The sequence below is a fragment of the Gopherus evgoodei genome, chromosome 3 (genome assembly GCF_007399415.2).
Source record: "Gopherus evgoodei ecotype Sinaloan lineage chromosome 3, rGopEvg1_v1.p, whole genome shotgun sequence".
In the NCBI taxonomy this organism is placed as follows: Eukaryota; Metazoa; Chordata; order Testudines; family Testudinidae; genus Gopherus; species Gopherus evgoodei.
Window position 1 is genome coordinate 52,005,563 of NC_044324.1, and position 19,814 is coordinate 52,025,376.

Genomic DNA, 19,814 nt, shown 5'->3' on the forward strand with positions numbered 1-19,814 from the left:
TGCCTAGGGAGGTTGTGGAATCTCCATCTCTGGAGATATTTAAGAGTAGGTTAGATAAATGTCTATCAGGGAAGGTCTAGACAGTATTTGGTCCTGCCATGAGGGCAGGGGACTGGAATCGATGACCTCTCGAGGTCCCTACCAGTCCTAGAGTCTATGAATCTATGATCCTAATTGGCAGTCATTTCCTTTTTTTTTTTTAATCCCACTGTGGACATTCACTATTGATGAGCTTGTGAAATTCCCATTTTGTGAGCATATCAAGAGGAGGACATCCGCATTCCTCTCAAATGTAAAATGTTTTAAAGCAATTTAAGTATTCTCATTTGGCCAAATGCCTCAACCTGTGCCAGTGTAACACACTGATGAGTATGCATTATAGGTCCCCTCGCTCTGCTGATCCAAAGAGGATAAGGAGTTGTTACAGCCACTAATTACATAGCCTTGACTCTTAACTCAAGCTGTAGCAGTTAAGGCTTACATTCAGTTGGAGCTGTCCTAAGCAGAGCTCCAGTAAATATTTTCAACATCCTTGGAGTCTCCATAGCATGTTAGTGGGAGACCAGGGTGCTCTGGGAAATACTCCATGAGAATTTAAGTGCAGTAATCTGGGAGCTGACCTTGTTCGTGAAGACAGAGGCAAAAAAAGCATTGAGTACATTAGCTTTTTCCACATCCTCTGTCACTAGGTTGCCTCCCTCTTTCAGTAAGGGGCCAACACTTTCCTTGACCACCTTCTTCTTGCTAGCATGCCTGAAGAAACCCTTTTTGCTACTCTTAACATCCCTTTCTAGCTGCAACTCCAAGTGTGATTTGGCCTTCCTGATTTAACTCCTGCATACCTGAGCAATATTTTTATACTCCTCCCTAGTCATTAGTCCAATTTTCCACTTCTTGTAAGCTTCTTTTTTGTATTTAAGATCAGCAAGGATTTCACTGTTAAGCCAAGCTGGTCTCCTGCCATATTTACTATTCTTTCTACACATCGGGATGGTTTGTTTCTGCAACCTCAATAAAGATTCTTTAAAATACTGAGGTTCCTTCCAATCCTGATATTCGATGATAAAGATACTGTAGTACAAACTAAAGTTATACAAACTTTGCTTGTACCAGAATAAGACTCATGTTCTCCAACAGCTATTAATTTAAAGAAAAAAATCCCAGCCAAGTGTCCACACTTATTCAGTGCTGCATATGACACGCCAGTAGCCAAGGCTGCACTATATGTAATGGGATGGAAAAAATGCTCTGGGGGCACCAACTCTTTTCTTCCCCTTTGAGAGTTCTAGTATGTAATACTATAATCCCCGGTGCTGCAACTAGTCTCTGTGTGCATTTTCAATCCATATTTAGTTCATTTGACACACAAAGTATTTCTCTCACAATACACTTTTACAGGTCAAAAAAGGTGAGCAATGATCACCAGGAGTGCAGGTAGTGAGCCCTTCAGCAAGCTCACAGTGTATTGTGGCATATTTCAAAAGAAGAGTCTCTCTGTCTCCCTTCCCCCAAAATGATCCCCTCGCTCAGTTTTTATATATGAATGAAACCAATTTATTAAAAGGTTTTGCTTACAGGGGTAGATGTTAAATTTTATGTTGTTGAGATTTCATTAATGTTATGTTTATTAATACCACTTAATTATTGAATTTTTATTGCCTTTTACCTCATTATTGTAATGATTCAACTGTATGTAAAGGTTAGGAAGTGAAAGTCCCATCGTATCTGACCTCAGTACCCAAAAAGTGGATGCAGTGACTGAGTTGGAGAACAGTGCATTTTAATTTATACTTGCAGCTTGTTTCAAGTAACAGAGTACTGAAAATTGACAAGGACATTCACCCTATGAAGATATTTTTTAAACACTCATTGCCAACCCCCCTTTCCCCTCCAGCCCCCGCAAGACAAACCCACTTGCACACAGTATCTCAATCCCAAAATGAGTTATCTTATCTTCCCACAAAATGGATGCTACTTTGAAAAGTGCTCAATCTTTCCAGTTTGATCTGGCATGCATTTTCAAATTCTCTGCTGTGAGAGACAGAGCCTGCAAAATGGAGGGAACGTCTTTACAGAGAGGTAGTGTGCAGCAATCTGGGGTTTAACTCTACAGCGTACTAGCCTGTGTACTACTAACTGGCTGCGAGAACCCAGGTCCTGCACCCTAAAAGTTCTGTACTGTGCTTTGACCTACTGCTGTTTTGCTCCATGTTCGAAACAGCAGAAGGTCCAAGTGCACGATGAAAACTGTAGTATGCAGAAGTAGGATCTGCACAGCCAGTTAGTACACAGCATGCTAGAATGCCGTAGAGTCACACTCCAGTTTGCCACACTAACATTCTGTAGGGACAAACACTGACTCTATATATAGAGAGCAGGCATGGGTGTTTAGCTTGTGTTTAGGCTTCCGTTATCTTAATAGTTTAAATTTTAAGATAAGGAAATGAAAAAAAATAATGGCGAAAGGTGGGCAGGGCCTGCTCAAACTAAAGTCACTGGGGGTTTCACCACTGACTTTGACTGAAGCAGGATCAAAGCCACAGTTCTTTTAACATACCATTATCAGCAGATTATTACTCATTGCATCTGTTCATTGTTTGTGTTAAGAGTCTTATCTACTCACTGTAGTGACAAAAATAGGTGTGTTCTACTGTAATGAACTTGCTCGCTCCTTACTGGCCACTGAGTTAACTCCACCAGTTCAACATCCAGCCAGAAGAGAGCTCCACTATTCCACCAGCACAGTGGCTCCCAAATGTTCCAGAGGTTGATTTTGTGTTGTGTGAAGGACACTTCCTTTTTTTAGTTTTCAACAAGCTTCCTATTAATTTCATTGGGTGACTGCTGGTTCTTGTGTTATGTGAAGGGGTAAATAACTCTTCCTTATTCACTTTCTCCACATCATTCATGATTTTATAGATCTCCAACATATAACCCTTTAGTCATCTCTTTTTGAAGGTGAAAAGTCCCAGTCTTTTCAAACACTCCTCATATGCAAGCTGTTCCATAACCCTAATCATTTTTGTTGGGTATACCATGTAGTTATATGGTGTCATTATGATATATTATGTGTACCTTTCCTTATGGTTCCTAACATTCTGTTTCACTTATTTGACTGCCACTGCACATTGAGCAGATCTTTTCAGAGAACTATACACAATGACTCCAAGATCTCTTTCTTGAGTGATAACAGCTAATTTAGATCCCATCATTTTGTATGTATAGTGGGGAATATGTTTTCCATGTGTATTGCTTTGCATTTATCAACATTGAATTTCATCTGCCATTTTGTTGCCCAGTCACCCAGTTTTCTGAGAGTCCTTTGTAATTCTTTGCAGGCTACTTTGGACTTAACTATCTTAATTAATTTTGTCTCTTCTGTAAACTTTGCCACCTTACTGTTTACCTGTTTTTCCAGATCATTTATGAACATGTTGAACAGCACAGGTACTAGTTCAGATCTTTGGAGGATCCCTCTATTTAGCTCTCTCCATTGTGAAATCTGAGCATTTATTCCTACTCTTTTGTTCCTATCTTTTAACCAGTACTGCCCATCCCTCTTACCCCATGAACTGCTTACTTTGACTAAGAGCCTTTGGTGAAGGACCTTGTCAAAGGCTTTCTGAAAGTCCTAGTACGCTATATCTAGAGGTTCACCCTTGTCCACATGTTTGTAAATATCCTCAGAGAATTCTACTGGTACCCATGAAGGTGGAGTTTTGGGTGGTGTACTTAAGTAACTGGAGAGACTTGGAGGGGATCAGCATTTGTCTTGAGGCCTAGGGCCACATCCCAAAAAGGATATTAAACACAAAGTCTGTTTAAAAGACCATATTTAGAGGCAGCATCTGCATCTACTGAGATACAGTAAGCTTAGAAGCATGCAGAATTCAAAGGCTGGGTACAATACAGCAGACTGGTGTCTACTAGAAGGGAAGATTCTGCCAGGGCTGTAACATGATCACATACTATTTTTCCTACAGGATCCTTGCCTCTGTTAATGCTGAAATATTCCAAAAGAAGTCAGTCTGAAGCAGACCCCCAGCATTGAAAAGTTCAGCCTGAATTGCTGCAATTTGGCAGTTAAAGGCAACCAAAAACAGGATCTTATAATGGAAACTGTTTTCATTTTTATCTATTAGACTCATTGACAGCTCTGCCTATCATTTAATACCTTTAAAGTGTTAATTAGTGTACTACCGAATAGAAAGACTATAGCACTATATTCAGCTATGTATGATGAACTGAATAATAATATTCTGATTTTACATAATCGATATTTTAGTATTTAAAGACAATTTTCCTTACTTCCTTATTTAATTTACTTTGCTGTTGTCACATTAATACACTCCGTGTTGCTGAGATTCACTGAATTGCAATTTGTTGGTAGTTTATAAAATGCCATTGCATTAACTTGCATGTTAAAATGATGCGTTAAATTAGAAAAGGAGATTTCATATAACAGTAAGAATTTGCAATTTACCTCAAATTGTCACTTGAATACTGTTCTTTAAAAGCCAAGTTTTACACTGCCACCAAGAGAAAAAATGTCAGATATATTATACAGTGCAACAAATACCCATTTTGAGTTTATAGTCTCACTAGGTATTTCCTTTAAACTTCAATTCCATCTCATGCATTCATACATAAAATAGATTTTTGTAAATCTTAGAATGTTGTCTCATCACTTTGCCCCAGACTTAGCATGACTATTTGATAGATCCTTAACTTCCTGATGGGTTGCCAGGATTACCCATAGTGTCCTTACAACTATTGGTGAATGGGATCCAGGACCAAATATTATGTAATGTAGTGGGACTTCAATTACCAGGTGCCAAAAGTATCAGTGCCCTCAGCCTCAGTGAGCTTTGTATAAACAAATTCTAACTGCAATGACATATCACACATGCTGTCCTATAAAGTGGTCAGACATTATTACTTAAATTTTTCAACTGAGGGAAGAAGAAAAAAATCCACCCTTTATTCACAATGATTTTAAAAGTACAGGAGTACAAAGATGATAGATATTGTATCACATATGTTTGATATGTTTTATTTTTACATATTTCATATAGTATAATCATCAGTAAAAAGCACACATGAACAGATGAATATAGATCCTACTGTGGAATGATAACTTAAGCTATGAAGAGGTCTATTTGCATGCCGGGAAAAAATAGTAACAAATAGCTTGTGTAAGTACAGGGTTGAAGGTATACTCAGCTTCTACATCATCTGTATTCGTGACTTACAGGATATTCCCCTGTTTCTTTCTAATTTAATTACAAAATCATTTATTCTGAGTGATGATTTATCAAGTGCAAAAATCAATGAAGATTCCATTCCAGAAAAATTGCATTTTGATGAATATCCAGGTGGACATAGACAAAAACTGACAGCAGCATTGACATATTCTAGCTTTCTAATAAAGATGAATATGCAGATCTATTCAGCAGTCTGAAATGTGCTTTATCTTGAGTTGGGGGAGGGGTTAAATCGCCAAGTGATAAATGTAACCCTCAGGGCAAGAGCTTGATTATGAGTAATGAAGGAAGACATCAGTGAGATAGGGCCTGTCTTTGCATAGACTAGATTTTCTGTGACTTGCATTCTACTGATGATTTAAAGCAAAGATCTGAATTAATGGAAAAATACATCACACATGCAATTTATCTAATGTAAAAAAACCAAATAAACATACCCCTAAAGGTATATTTCACAAGGAATGTTGCTACTTTATGTGTAAACAATATTAAATGAATATCTGAAAGGTATTTATTTTATAATATAATGGTAGCTACTACTCAGATTAAGGGCAGTAGAATCTAGACTTTAGCTTTTTACTACACAGACCTCTAGTTTCTAAAGAAAAATGTACACCACAACCAGTTCAATTCACATTATTTTTGATGACACTCTGTATTTCCTACCTTGGAACTGGGCATTAAATCCTTTCCGTCGGTGGTTACTATCAGATGTGAAATGGAGTCGTAACCAGTTTTTGCTGCTGATAACAGGAGAAGGCAGGTTCATGCCAGTCAACCTGGAAAAAAAAACGTATTTAAGATACAGTGAAGCAAAAACGTGTATTTTAGATTGATTTAAAGGAAAAAGACCATGTGAAATTAAATATACTGATCACAGTGTGCATCATGCATCTGATAGTTGTGATGCACTAGTATCTATTACTGTATTTTCCTTTTCACATAGTTCTTTAATAGTCAAAGTGGTTTCTCCTTCTCTCATTATTATGGAAAATGTAGTGGGAGAGAAAATTTCTAAAGTTTCTTTTTTCAGCTGCTAATTTCTCTGCAGAAAAGTTAGCAAGTGATCTTATGACAAAATATCAAAATGCATAAGGTCATATTTATCAGAAATGTTGGTAAACAGTTGCAGAGAATGGTATTCGGTAGCAAATCGATGCACTGCCTTAAATGAAATGTTATTAATTTTAGAAGAACAATATGAATGTTACATCTCATATATCTCATTTACAAGGACATCAACCTAGCAAGAAAAACTCTCTGTATTATAGGTTTCAGGTGGTAGCCGTGTTAGTCTGTATCAGCAAAAACAAGGAGGAGTCCTTGTAGCACCTTAGAGACTAACAAATGTATTTGGGCATAAGATTTTGGGGGCTAAAAACCACTTCATCAGATTCAGGGAGTGGAACATACAATAGGCAGGTATAAATACATAGCATACGAAAAGATGGGAGTTACTTTAGCAAGTGGAGGGCCAGTGCTAACGACCCAATTCAATTAAGTTGGAAGTGGGCTATTCTCAGCAGTAGGCAAGAAGGAGTGGAAATCACTTTTGTAGTGCTAATGAGGCCAATGTAAACAAGGTAGCCCATTTCAAACAGTTGACAAGAAGGTGTGAGTATTTAGCAAAGGGAAATTAGTTTTTGTTAGTTGTGTCATCTGTTAGTAAATATCCTTGCAAGTCCCCACTTTTTGCACTCCTAGTGCTAGAGTTAGTAAATATTAACCATTTATGATTTTTGTGTGTTAAATTCTGATAATTCTTTTCTTACTAACTGTTCTCCCAGAAACCTTACAGTTACTTACAAAAAGCATGTCTGACTTCTAAGGCCTCAGAGTGTTGGTTCTTAACCTGAACCTGGAGGGTGGCCAGTATTAAAAAATGTATATAATGAAGTATTGGGCTATACCTAATCATCCTCAGTGTCTCTAAGTCTGTGAAAGTCTAGATATCTGGGGGAAAAGATCTTTTAAAACTAATGGAAGATATTGACAGATGTATCTTAGGATAAACAAAACTGAGTAATTGAAGAGGGCTGCTAATGATCCAGTTATGTTCTGTGATTGATGAGAGGTATTTGTTATTGCAGATGTTTTCTGTGATAAATGAAATAATGACCCATTGAAAGAAGATTTTAACCCATTAGGGAGTGCTTGTTGCAACAGGTGCTCTGATTAACAATTGGGTTTGAAATCCCTTTAGCTTATTGATCATGTAACCTAAGATATCATACAAGAAATTCCATTAGTAATTAGGTAACATGAGAATTTGAAAACAGAACACGGTGAAATTAATTTTGGGAAAATAATATTCCCTCCCCTTTGTCTCACACCTATAACAGGAAAGAGGTTTGGGGAGTTAGATTGGGGAATGTATTCTACCAGCATCTCACCAGTGACAGAGGGAGGCAACATGGGCCACCTGTTCGTAGTACACAAGAGTGGTAACATATGTTTTCCTTCTGTATTATGTATAGTGTTGTATTTGTTTGATAATCTTTGATTAAATAATTCCATTTAAGCCTATTTTAAAAATCTCACATTATTATTGTTATTAAATTAAACTCAAACAGGCAACACATCTGCAAATTTTATCAGCAGTGATTTTATATTTACTTGTACAGTATTGAAGAAAATGTTGAATAGCATCAGCCCTGATTAGGGTTGCCAGGCATCCAGTTTTCGACTGGAACGCCTGGTCGAAAAGGGATGCTGGTGGTTCCAGTCAGTACCATTGACCAGGCCATTAAAATCTAGTCAGTGGTGAAGCAGGGTTAAGGCAGAATCCCCGCCTGTCCTGGCTCTGTGCAGCTCCTGGAAGTGGCTGAAATGTCCGTAGGCACAGGGGTGATCAGGAAAGCTCTGTGTGTTGCCCCCACCACGAGTTCTGGCTCTGCAGCTCTAATTGGCCAGAAACCATGGCCAATGAGAGCTGAGAGGGTGGCATGAAGTAAGCACTGCCAGGCTGGAGCTGCACCCCAATCCTCTGCCCCAGGGCAGAATCCCCTCCCACACCCAAAGTCCCTCCCGGAGCCCTCACCCCAAACCCATGCCTTAGCCCTAAGCCCCAGTCTTCACCCTAATCCTCTTCCCCAGCCCATAGGCCCATCCCTCAACCTGAACCCCTCATTTCTGGCCCCATCCCAGAGCCTGCATCCCCTTCCTCCTTCCAACCCCCTGCTTCTGCCCAGTGAAACCGAGTGAGGGTGGGGGCGATTGACATAACCTTATTCCCAGATTCTGGACCTTAGCGTCCAAAATATGGGGGTTAGCATGAAAACCTCCAAGCTTAGTTACCAGCTTGGACCTGGTACTGCTGCCACCACCCAAAAAATTAGAGTGTTTTGGGGCACTCTGGTCCCACTGAAAAACCTTCCCTGGGGACCCAAGACCCAAATCCCTTGAGTCTCACAACAAAGGGAAATAATCCTGATTCCCTTCCCCCCTCCAGGTGCTCCTGGAGAGATACCCGGCCCCATCTCTGTGAAACTACGCAGAGTGATTCCCCCTCTCCGTTCCCAATCCTGGAACAAAAGCACTTTCCTCTTCACCCAGAGGAAATGCCAAATCAGGCTAGCAATCCAACACACAGCTCTCCCCTTGATTTCTTCCTCCCACCAATTCCCTGGTGAGTACAGACTTAATTTCCCTGAAGTAAAAAAAAAAACTCCAACAGGTCTTAAAAGAAAACTTTATATAAAAAAAGAAAGAAAAAATACAAATGTTCTCTCTGTATTAAGATGATACAACACAGGGTCAATTGCTTAAAAGAATATTGAATAAACAGCCTTATTCAAAAAGAATACAAATCAAAGCATTCCAGCACTTATATTCATGCAAATACCAAAGAAAAGAAACCATATAACTTACTATCTGATCTCTTTGTCCTTACTCTTAGAAACAGAAGACTAGAAAGTAGAAAGTACTTCTCCAAAGCTCAGAGAAGCAGGCAGGCAGGCAGACAAAAGACTCAGAGACACACTTCCCTCCACCCAAAGTTGAAAAAAATCCGGTTTCCTGATTGGTTCTCTGGTCAGGTGTTTCAGGTGAAAGAGACATTAACCCTTAGCTATCTGTTTATGACACGCCCCCCCAAATTGCAGACAGTGGGGAAGCTCACTGGCGGCAATTTCCTTCTAGAACTTGAAAATAAACAGATTAATACAACACATGCACCTTTACATATACTACTAAGTATATAACTAACAGACTTTTACATTTTAAGAACACTTTTTAACTACTGGATTCTGGGAAACTCTCACGGGAGAGTGCATCAGCAACTTTGTTAGAAGCTCCTGTGATGTGTTGAATTTCAAAATGAAAATCTTGGAGAGCTAAACTCCAACGAAGAAGTTTCTTGTTGTTCCCCTTGGCAGTATGAAGCCACTTTAGTGCAGCATGGTCAGTTTGTAGTTGGAACCGCCGTCCCCAAACATATGGGCGTAGCTTTTCCAGGGCGTACACAATGGCATAGCATTCCTTTTCACTGACTGACCAGTGACTTTCCCTCTCAGACAGTTTCTTGCTGAGAAACACGACAGGATGGAAGTTGTGATCTGTTGCTTCCTGCATGAGTACTGCTCCTATACCACGCTCAGATGCATCCGTGGTTACTAGGAATGGCTTGTCAAAGTCCGGGGCCCTGAGCACAGGGTCCGACATGAGCGTTGCCTTAAGCTGGGTAAAGGCTTTTTGACACTCATTAGTCCACTTAACGGCATTTGGCTGGGTCTTTTTGGTTAGGTCGGTCAATGGGGCAGCGATTTGGCTGTAGTGTGGTACAAATCGCCTGTAGTATCCGGCCAAGCCTAAGAAGGATTGGACCTGTTTCTTTGACCTTGGGACAGGCCACTTTTGGATAGCATCCACCTTGGCCTGTAGGGGGTTTATGGTTCCTCGACCCACCTGGTGCCCCAGGTAAGTTACTCTGTTTTGGCCTATTTGACACTTTTTGGCCTTAACAGTTAGTCCTGCCTGCCTGATGCGCTCAAAGACCTTTTCCAGGTGGAGTAGGTGTTCGGGCCAGGAGTCTGAAAAAATGGCCACATCATCGAGGTAGGCAACTGCAAATTCTCCCAGTCCAGCTAGTAGACCATCTACCAGCCTCTGGAAGGTGGCGGGTGCATTTCGAAGGCCGAAAGGAAGGACATTGAATTCATACACCCCCGCATGGGTGACGAATGCTGACCTCTCCTTGGCCGGTTCATCTAGCGGTACTTGCCAGTACCCCTTGGTTAAGTCTATTGTAGAGATGAACTGGGCACGTCCCAACTTTTCCAATAGCTCATCAGTACGTGGCATCGGATAGTTGTCCGGACGAGTTACAACATTTAGCTTACGGTAGTCCACGCAAAAGCGTATTTCCCCATCTGGTTTGGGTACCAGAACCACTGGAGATGCCCATGTACTGGTAGATGGGCGGATTATACCCATCTGTAGCATGTTCTGGATCTCCCGTTCTATAGCAGCTTGGGCATGAGGAGACACCCGGTAGGGTGGGGTTCTGATTGGGTGAGCATTACCTGTATCAATGGAGTGGTATGCCCGTTCAGTCCGTCCTGGGGTGGCTGAGAACAATGGGGCGAAGCTAGTGCACAGCTCCTTGATTTGTTGCCGCTGCAGACGTTCCAGGGTGGTTGAGAGGTTCACCTCTTCCACGCCACCGTCTTTTTTCCCGTCGTAGTAGACACCGTCAGGCCACTCAGCATCATCTCCCTGGACTGTAAACTGACAAACCTGTAAGTCTCTGGAATAGAAAGGCTTGAGAGAATTAACATGGTACACTTTAGGCTTTAGTGAGGAATTGGGAAATGCTATGAGGTAGTTTACAGCTCCCAGGCGCTCTTGGACCGTGAATGGCCCTTCCCATGATGCTTCCATCTTATGGGCCTGTTGCGCCTTCAAGACCATAACCTGGTCTCCTACCTTGAAGGAACGTTCTCTGGCATGTCTGTCATACCAGGCCTTTTGCTCTTCTTGAGCATCCTTTAGGTTCTCTCTAGCAAGGGCTAAAGAGTGTCGGAGGGTGCTTTGTAGGTTGCTTACAAAGTCCAGAATGTTAGTTCCTGGAGAAGGCGTAAACCCCTCCCATTGCTGCTTCACCAACTGTAATGGCCCCTTAACCTCGTGACCATACACAAGTTCAAATGGTGAAAACCCTAAACTGGGATGTGGTACAGCCCTGTAGGCAAACAGCAACTGCTGCAACACTAGGTCCCAATTATTGGAGAATTCGTTGATGAATTTTCTTATCATGGCCCCCAAAGTTCCATTGAACCTTTCCACCAGGCCATTGGTTTGATGGTGGTACGGGGTGGCAACCAAGTGATTCACCCCATGAGTTTCCCACAGTTTTTCCATGGTCCCTGCCAGGAAATTAGACCCTGAATCTGTAAGGATGTCGGAGGGCCAACCTACCCTGGCAAAGATGTCTGTTAGGGCCAGGCATACAGTGTTAGCCCTGGTGTTGCCTAGAGCTACTGCTTCTGGCCATCGGGTAGCAAAGTCCACTAAAGTCAGTACATACTGCTTTCCTCTGGGCGTCTTTTTTGGGAAAGGGCCCAGAATATCCACAGCTACTCGCTGAAATGGGACCTCAATTATGGGGAGTGGCTGGAGAGGGGCCTTGACCTGGTCTTGAGGCTTACCTACTCTTTGGCATACCTCACAAGACCGGACATACTTGGCAACATCCTTGCCCATCCCCTCCCAGTGGAAGGACTTCCCCAACCGGTCCTTGGTTCTGTTCACCCCAGCATGGCCACTGGGATGATCATGGGCTAAGCTTAAGAGCTTCTCCCGGTACTTAGTTGGAACCACCAACTGTTTTTGCGGCTGCCATTCTTCCCGGTGTCCACCAGAAAGAATTTCCTTGTATAAAAGTCCTTGGTCTATAACAAACCGGGATCGATTAGAAGAGCTGAGAGGCGGTGGGGTGCTCCGTGCCGCCGCCCACGCTTTCTGAAGGCTGTCATCTGCTTCCTGCTCAGCCTGGAACTGTTCCCTTGAGGCTGGGGTCACCAGTTCCTCCTCAGACTGTGGACTTGGGCTTGGTCCCTCTGGAAGCGATGTAGGTGATGGGGTTGTTTCCGTTGCTGGTGAACCGCTCTCCGCTGGTGCACCTGAGGGTATTTCAGGCTCTGGCTGAGCCTTTTGGGTATGGCTGTCGTGTGCTCCTGCCAGTTTTGGCGCGCTGGCGCCCTCTGGCGTTGAGTGTGAAGATGTGGTTGCACTTGCTGGTGCTGGTTGCTGTTCCAGTTCCGGGCCTGGGACTGGAGATGCTGTGGCTGTTTCAGTGGTATGCATGGAATCCGGGTCCACTACCTCTGTCTGGGTCTCTGGTAACACAGACGGGGCCTCTGTGGACGGCTCAGGAACAGGAATGGGTCTGGAAGCTTGACTGGTTTGGCTACGGGTAACCATTCCCACTCTCTTGGCCCGCCTCACCTGGTTGGCCAAGTCTTCCCCCAGTAGCATGGGGATAGGATAATTGTCATAGACTGCAAAAGTCCACATTCCTGACCAGCCTTTGTACTGGACAGGCAGTTCAGCTGTAGGCAAGTCTACAGCTTGTGACATGAAGGGGTAAATTGTAACTTTGGCCTTTGGGTTGATGAATTTGGGGTCAACGAAGGATTGGTGGATAGCTGACACTTGTGCCCCCGTGTCTCTCCACGCAGTAACCTTCTTTCCGCCCACTCTCAAATTTTCCCTTCGCTCCAAGGGTATTTGAGAGGCATCCGGGCCTGGGGATCTTTGGTGTGATGGTGGTGTAATGAATTGCACTCGCATGGTGTTCTTGGGACAGTTGGCCTTGATATGTCCCGGTTCATTACACTTAAAGCATCTTCCATCTGATGGGTCACTGGGCCGAGGTGAGTTACTGGAGACTGGTGAGGTTGAAGAGTAGGGTATCTGTGGCTTTACTTGGGTGGTATGGAGGGTCTTTGGCTGTCCTCGGTTGTAGGGTTTATGGTCTGTGTGCCCCCTGGGGTAATCGTTCCCCTTGACAGTAGCTTTTTTGCTTTCTGCCAGTTCCATCCATTTGGCTCCAATCTCCCCCGCCTCAGCGATAGTTTTGGGATTTCTATCTTGTATGTACCGTGTGATGTCTTCAGGAACACCATCCAAGAACTGCTCCATTTGTATGAGGAGGTTCACTTCTTCCAAGGTTTGAATGTTGTTTCCTGTTAACCAGGCCTCATAGTTTTTTGCAATGTAGTAGGCGTGTTTGGGAAATGACACCTCTGGTTTCCATTTTTGGGTTCTGAAGCGCCGACGGGCATGATCTGGGGTTATCCCCATCCTGTATCTGGCCTTGGTTTGAAAAAGTTTATAGTCATTCATTTGCGGCTTGGGCATTTCAGCTGCCACCTCTGCTAAAGGTCCACTGAGGTATGGCCTTAATTCTACCATGTACTGGTCTTCGGGGATGCTGTACCCAAGACAGGCTCTTTCAAAATTTTCCAAGAAGGCCTCGGTGTCATCACCTGCCTTGTAGATGGGAAATTTCCTGTGCTGGGGAGCAATAATTGGCGCCGGGTTGTTAGGGTTGGCTGGCACATGCAGCCCAGCTTTTGCCATCTCCAGTTCATGTTTTCTCTGTTTTTCCTTCTCTTCATTCTCTTTTTGTTGTTTTTCCATTTCTTTTTGGTGCTTTTCCATTTCTTTTTGGTGCTTTTCCATTTCTCGGCGGTGGGCCACCTCTTCTTCTTCTAGTTTTCTTTTGTGTGCTGCCTCTTGGGCTGCCTGTTCTCTTTGGAAGGCTGCCAGTTTGAGGCTTTCTTCCTTTTCTTTCATCTCCATCTGTCGCCTGTGTTCAGCGTCTTTGATTTGTTCTTCGGCGTCAATCCTTGCCTTAGAAGTCATGGTTCCTGTTTTCTTGTGTTGGGGTGCCCTCCGATGTTTATCTTCTGAACTGCAGGCTCTCTGTTGCCTCCTGAAGTCTGCCTAGCAACAGTACTTTTTTCCTTTTCTCTCTCTAGCTAATGTTCAATTAAGGGAAACCAGAAAAACCACTTTATCTGCATGCATATAAGTGCTGGTACTTGCCTCCTAATGGGAGGGCTATTGCATGACAAAAGACCCTTAACAGTCTTCTCGCTTAATATGCAAACCACAAACTGCTAGAGAGCAGAAAAAAAAAATTCTCTCTGGTTCCCTTTTAAAACCAAACTGTTTCTCTCTGCTAAAAAGCCCTTAGCAGAGAAAAGAAAAATATAATATTCCTACTGGCTTCTGGATTCTGTCTATCTCCCGCCGCTGCCACCATGACATAACCTTATTCCCAGATTCTGGACCTTAGCGTCCAAAATATGGGGGTTAGCATGAAAACCTCCAAGCTTAGTTACCAGCTTGGACCTGGTACTGCTGCCACCACCCAAAAAATTAGAGTGTTTTGGGGCACTCTGGTCCCACTGAAAAACCTTCCCTGGGGACCCAAGACCCAAATCCCTTGAGTCTCACAACAAAGGGAAATAATCCTGATTCCCTTCCCCCCTCCAGGTGCTCCTGGAGAGATACCCGGCCCCATCTCTGTGAAACTACGCAGAGTGATTCCCCCTCTCCGTTCCCAATCCTGGAACAAAAGCACTTTCCTCTTCACCCAGAGGAAATGCCAAATCAGGCTAGCAATCCAACACACAGCTCTCCCCTTGATTTCTTCCTCCCACCAATTCCCTGGTGAGTACAGACTTAATTTCCCTGAAGTAAAAAAAAAACTCCAACAGGTCTTAAAAGAAAACTTTATATAAAAAAAGAAAGAAAAAATACAAATGTTCTCTCTGTATTAAGATGATACAACACAGGGTCAATTGCTTAAAAGAATATTGAATAAACAGCCTTATTCAAAAAGAATACAAATCAAAGCATTCCAGCACTTATATTCATGCAAATACCAAAGAAAAGAAACCATATAACTTACTATCTGATCTCTTTGTCCTTACTCTTAGAAACAGAAGACTAGAAAGTAGAAAGTACTTCTCCAAAGCTCAGAGAAGCAGGCAGGCAGGCAGACAAAAGACTCAGAGACACACTTCCCTCCACCCAAAGTTGAAAAAAATCCGGTTTCCTGATTGGTTCTCTGGTCAGGTGTTTCAGGTGAAAGAGACATTAACCCTTAGCTATCTGTTTATGACGCACCCCAATCCTCTGCCCCAGGGCAGAATCCCCTCCCACACCCAAAGTCCCTCCCGGAGCCCTCACCCCAAACCCATGCCTTAGCCCTAAGCCCCAGTCTTCACCCTAATCCTCTTCCCCAGCCCATAGGCCCATCCCTCAACCTGAACCCCTCATTTCTGGCCCCATCCCAGAGCCTGCATCCCCTTCCTCCTTCCAACCCCCTGCTTCTGCCCAGTGAAACCGAGTGAGGGTGGGGGCGATACAGCGACAAAGGGAGGTGGGATAAAATAAGTGGGGGCGGGGCCTCAGAGAAGGGATGAGGCAGGGCAAGGACATTTGGTTTTGTGCAATTAGAAAGTTGGCAACTCCAGTACTGATCCCTGTTGAACCCCATTAGAAATACTCCCATTCAATGATAATTCCCCGTCTTTTTGAGATCTGTAAATTTGCCAAGTCTTAACTCAGTTATCATCTGCTCAACTGACATTGTATAATTTTAACTTTTTAATCAGAATGCCATATGAGCTAAATCAAACAACTTTAAACATTTTTATGTATTATATCTATTCAGTTACTTTTATCAATCAAACTTGTAATCTCATCAAGAAATGAAATCAGATTTGTTTGACAAGTTCTGTTTTCCATAAACTATGTTGACTGGCTTTAATTTTATCCTTATCTTTTAATTTTTTATTAATTGATTCCCATATCAAATTGGGAAACTGCAAGACTATAGAGTGGTATCCTTAACAATTTACTAATTTCATTGTGCATCTAAGTCAGGTTGCAGGAATACTTAGGGAATAGTGCAAACATTGAGGTTGTTTTGCTGATTGTCTAAAAACAAATTGTCAAAGATTTTTTATTATTATTATTATTATTATTATTATTATTACAACAGGGTTTTTTTCCTTTAGAGTGTGACTATTACAACTTCACCATTCTTTCAAACAGCTTCTTACTACTTTCCTGCATTCATTTGTGGTTCATCTAGACTGTAAGGAATATGTGGATAGCATCATGTTATTTTACTTGTCCTATTCTTAGTGTGGACCAGATCTTATTGGAAACAGTGGCTCATGGACCATCTCATAGTCATGATCATGCCGACCTCCCCTATCATTCATGAACACATTTCCCTGTGGAAACTACTACAGTTGGTTATATGGGAAAATTAGGAAAGCACATTTACATTTTCATATGAAAAAATGTCTTAATGATGTTTTGTGCATTTTGAAAAAAAATGTTAATTGCACTCTGTGCTAAAGCTCTTCTTTCCATTTCCCCCTCTTAATGATTGTTTCACTGAACTGGGAACAAGGAGGAGAGCAAGACTATTAATTAAGCTTTTTAACTGTCTCAGAGCCCCAGTGTACTGAATGTCCTATGATAAATGTGCCCTTCTTCTATTCTGCCCACCTTCATCAGATGAAGGCTGATGTGAGAGAGCATACACACACAAAAAACCAATCACATCTAACCCATGTTAATGAAGGTCTTACAATGTGTGTGTGTGGGGGGTCCCTTAAAAGGTGCAGTACCACATAATTGCACTTCACTCTTACTGTTACTATCAGCTTTTGGTGCGAGTACTCTACCCCAAAATCCAGTAGAGGTGAGGGAAAGAAGTATTGAAGGATCTTTGGAGGGTGGCTGTATCATTCCAAGAGGTAGTTATTTAAAACAAATATCAATAATGCCTTCACTCCACCACATATGTTAATGTTTTTCTTCATGTAATGTATTATGGTAGGTGGGAGGACACAGAATTTTTGAAAATATTTAAAGTAAAAAAAAATAACCAAAACTGTCTTTGCAGCTTGCAAGATTTAGACTACAATGTTTCATGGTGGAAATTAACGTGATATTTTAATTTACATCTTTATATTCCAACCTAAACTTATACGGCAGCAAACAAAATCTTTAGTCAAACTTTACTGAAATCAAGGTTTTCACCTTCAACAGAGAGTATAACATTTCAATATCAAAATTCGTGTACCCGTTCAATGATAAAAAAACAAACCTTGCCTAGAAGAAAATTTTTCCTCTAATCTGCTGCTGAAGTGTTCATAACAAATCAACTTTATTCTCTAGGATACAGGTACCTACTGATTCGTGACAATTATGCACCGCTGACTCTTAAACTTATGTAACGGCTCCAATTTTTTCTTAGCATGGAGTTTTTCTGTAAGGATGTGTTACAAATTTTAAAGAAGACTGGGACTATTCCTGTTCCCAATGAACTGAAAAGGAGTAGCCTGTTAAAAGCTCTTTTGTTACAAGATTGTCAGATGAAAAGTAACTGGGTTGTAAACAACATAATTTTGCTCACTTTAGATAGTATGGTCCCATGGATAAAATATTAGATTGGGAGTGATCTCTGATCTTCTGTGTTGACCTAGAACAAGTCAAGATCCCTCTGTGACTCTGTTTATCCATCTAATCTTTGTCTTGTCTATTTAAATTATGAATGGTTCAGAATAGAGATTAACTCTTACTATGTGTTGGCACTATCTTCCACAATAATTTGCTGAACTTGATTGGGGATTCAAGGTAGTACTGTAATGCAATTAAGAAAAATAAAAATATATGCAATAGTAAAAGGATTTAATATGGTACTTTGTGCTAACACCTTGCTAGGAAATGGTATGTTCTGGGTAAAAAAAGCTGCCCTATCTCTTTAGAGCTGCTTATTTTACTTACAGTGACACCCGCTTTCCCCCAAACATTAAAAGTTAATTGCTGGAAAGATTCATTTTTGTACAAAATATATTTGCAGTAACACTTTATCTGGTGTCAAGTATCAGAGGGGTAGCCGTGTTAGTCTGGATCTGTAAAAGCAGCAAAGAATCCTGTGGCACCTTATAGACTAACAGACGTTTTGGAGCATGAGCTTTTGTGGGTGAATATCCACTTCTTCAGATGCATGACTTTATCTGGTTTTTCCAGAGTTGTGGGATTAGAAGTCTGAGAGAGACCAATGCCAGAGTATTTTGAATTAAACTGTTACTTGAATTAAATGGTACATAAGCCAAGGAATAAACGCACACAGATGCACAAAAGCAAATTCAAAGTATGTCTATTATTGGCTGTATTTTTTACAGTTGTTCCCCAAATACCTACACAAAATTATCTGTCAAACTACAATGCATATCTATAAACTCCATATGTTTTGGCTAAAATTGCCTCAGTAGTTTCCATTACTCTAAGAAATGATAGTGATAATATTATGATATTGACGTAGTGGCATAATCCCCCTGTTTGATCTCTATTCTAATTTACCTATATTTCTTCTGTGATATTTCAAACCAGAGAGGAATCTGTTAATTTTCCATGTCTGACAGTCACTCACTGATTTTATTTGAATTAAAGATGTAGCGAGCCATTGATACCTGATTCATATTCTCTTCTGTCTAATGTCTTCTCTTCTGTACAAAAAAATAGTTGGAAGACTAGAATCGGGCTAGATGGGCAATATGTGGATCTTGTTCTAATAGGACCCAAACATGCACATGCAATATTCCCATTCAATAGAAAGAATTTTACAAACACAGGGCTAAATTGGGGAATCCTCACACCCTTTGGTGTGTGAATTAGACTGTTTGCATAAGTAAATACTCTTCAACATGTGTAAACATCACACAATTTAGCCCAGATGAGTACAGTGGGATTCTGTTCATCTGAGTGCATTAGTTTCCAGATCAATTCCTTTTCCAACTATTTCAGAGCTTGCTTCATTAACTACTGTGATGTTACTGAGATGAACTGTGACCATACAGATCATTGTTGCAACCAAGGTCCTATGGTTGTACCAAATCTTGTACAAAGAAGGTCAAGTAAGGTGTTGATGAAAGGGTGGTAATTTGCTGGTTATGATTGTGCTGTCTGCATGTGTGTATCATTTTTGTATTTGAAGTTATGAATATTGAATATTGGCCATGTTCTTGTATTTCAATGGGTTTGATTCCAAGTAGCACCAGAGAAGCATCTGGCCATCTTATGGAGAAGGAACTCTTCAGATTAAGTGCCCAATCAAGAAACACTTAACTGACAATGGACCTTGGAAGACACCAATCGACATATGAGATGCCTTCCTGGAAACGTTCAAGTTAGCATGCCAGCAATGGCTGCTCTGCCTGTAAAGAACTGAGTCACACATAGACATGTGACTTGCTCATGTGACTCCAAACTTCATCTTGATTTTCCACAGTAAGAACAAAAGAAGCCCAGGCCACATGGCAGAGAATATAAATGGCCCTGGAAACCCCTCCATCTTGTCTTCAATCCTGCTGTGACAGGTTGGATCACAGAAATCCCCCTGGGAGCTGCCAACCAATGTGCCAAGACTACTTCTATCCCTGTTTTCCCTGCCAGCTCAGGACTTCAGCATCCTGTTTTGCTGAGCCAGACACTCTTGTCTACTTCAACAAA

At 41.6% G+C, this 19,814-nt stretch overlaps 1 protein-coding gene across 2 annotated transcripts in view; it reads right to left on the reverse strand.

The window, feature by feature from the left end:
- The window catches only part of CSMD1 (CUB and Sushi multiple domains 1), a 2,060,432-nt gene that overhangs the window by 830,154 nt on the left and 1,210,464 nt on the right, over nucleotides 1-19,814 (reverse strand). For both annotated transcript variants that reach the window (XM_030555566.1, XM_030555565.1), the window contains exon 6: nucleotides 5,931-6,043. In XM_030555566.1, the coding sequence (XP_030411426.1) occupies nucleotides 5,931-6,043 (113 nt within the window). The remainder of the gene's footprint in view (nucleotides 1-5,930; nucleotides 6,044-19,814) is intronic.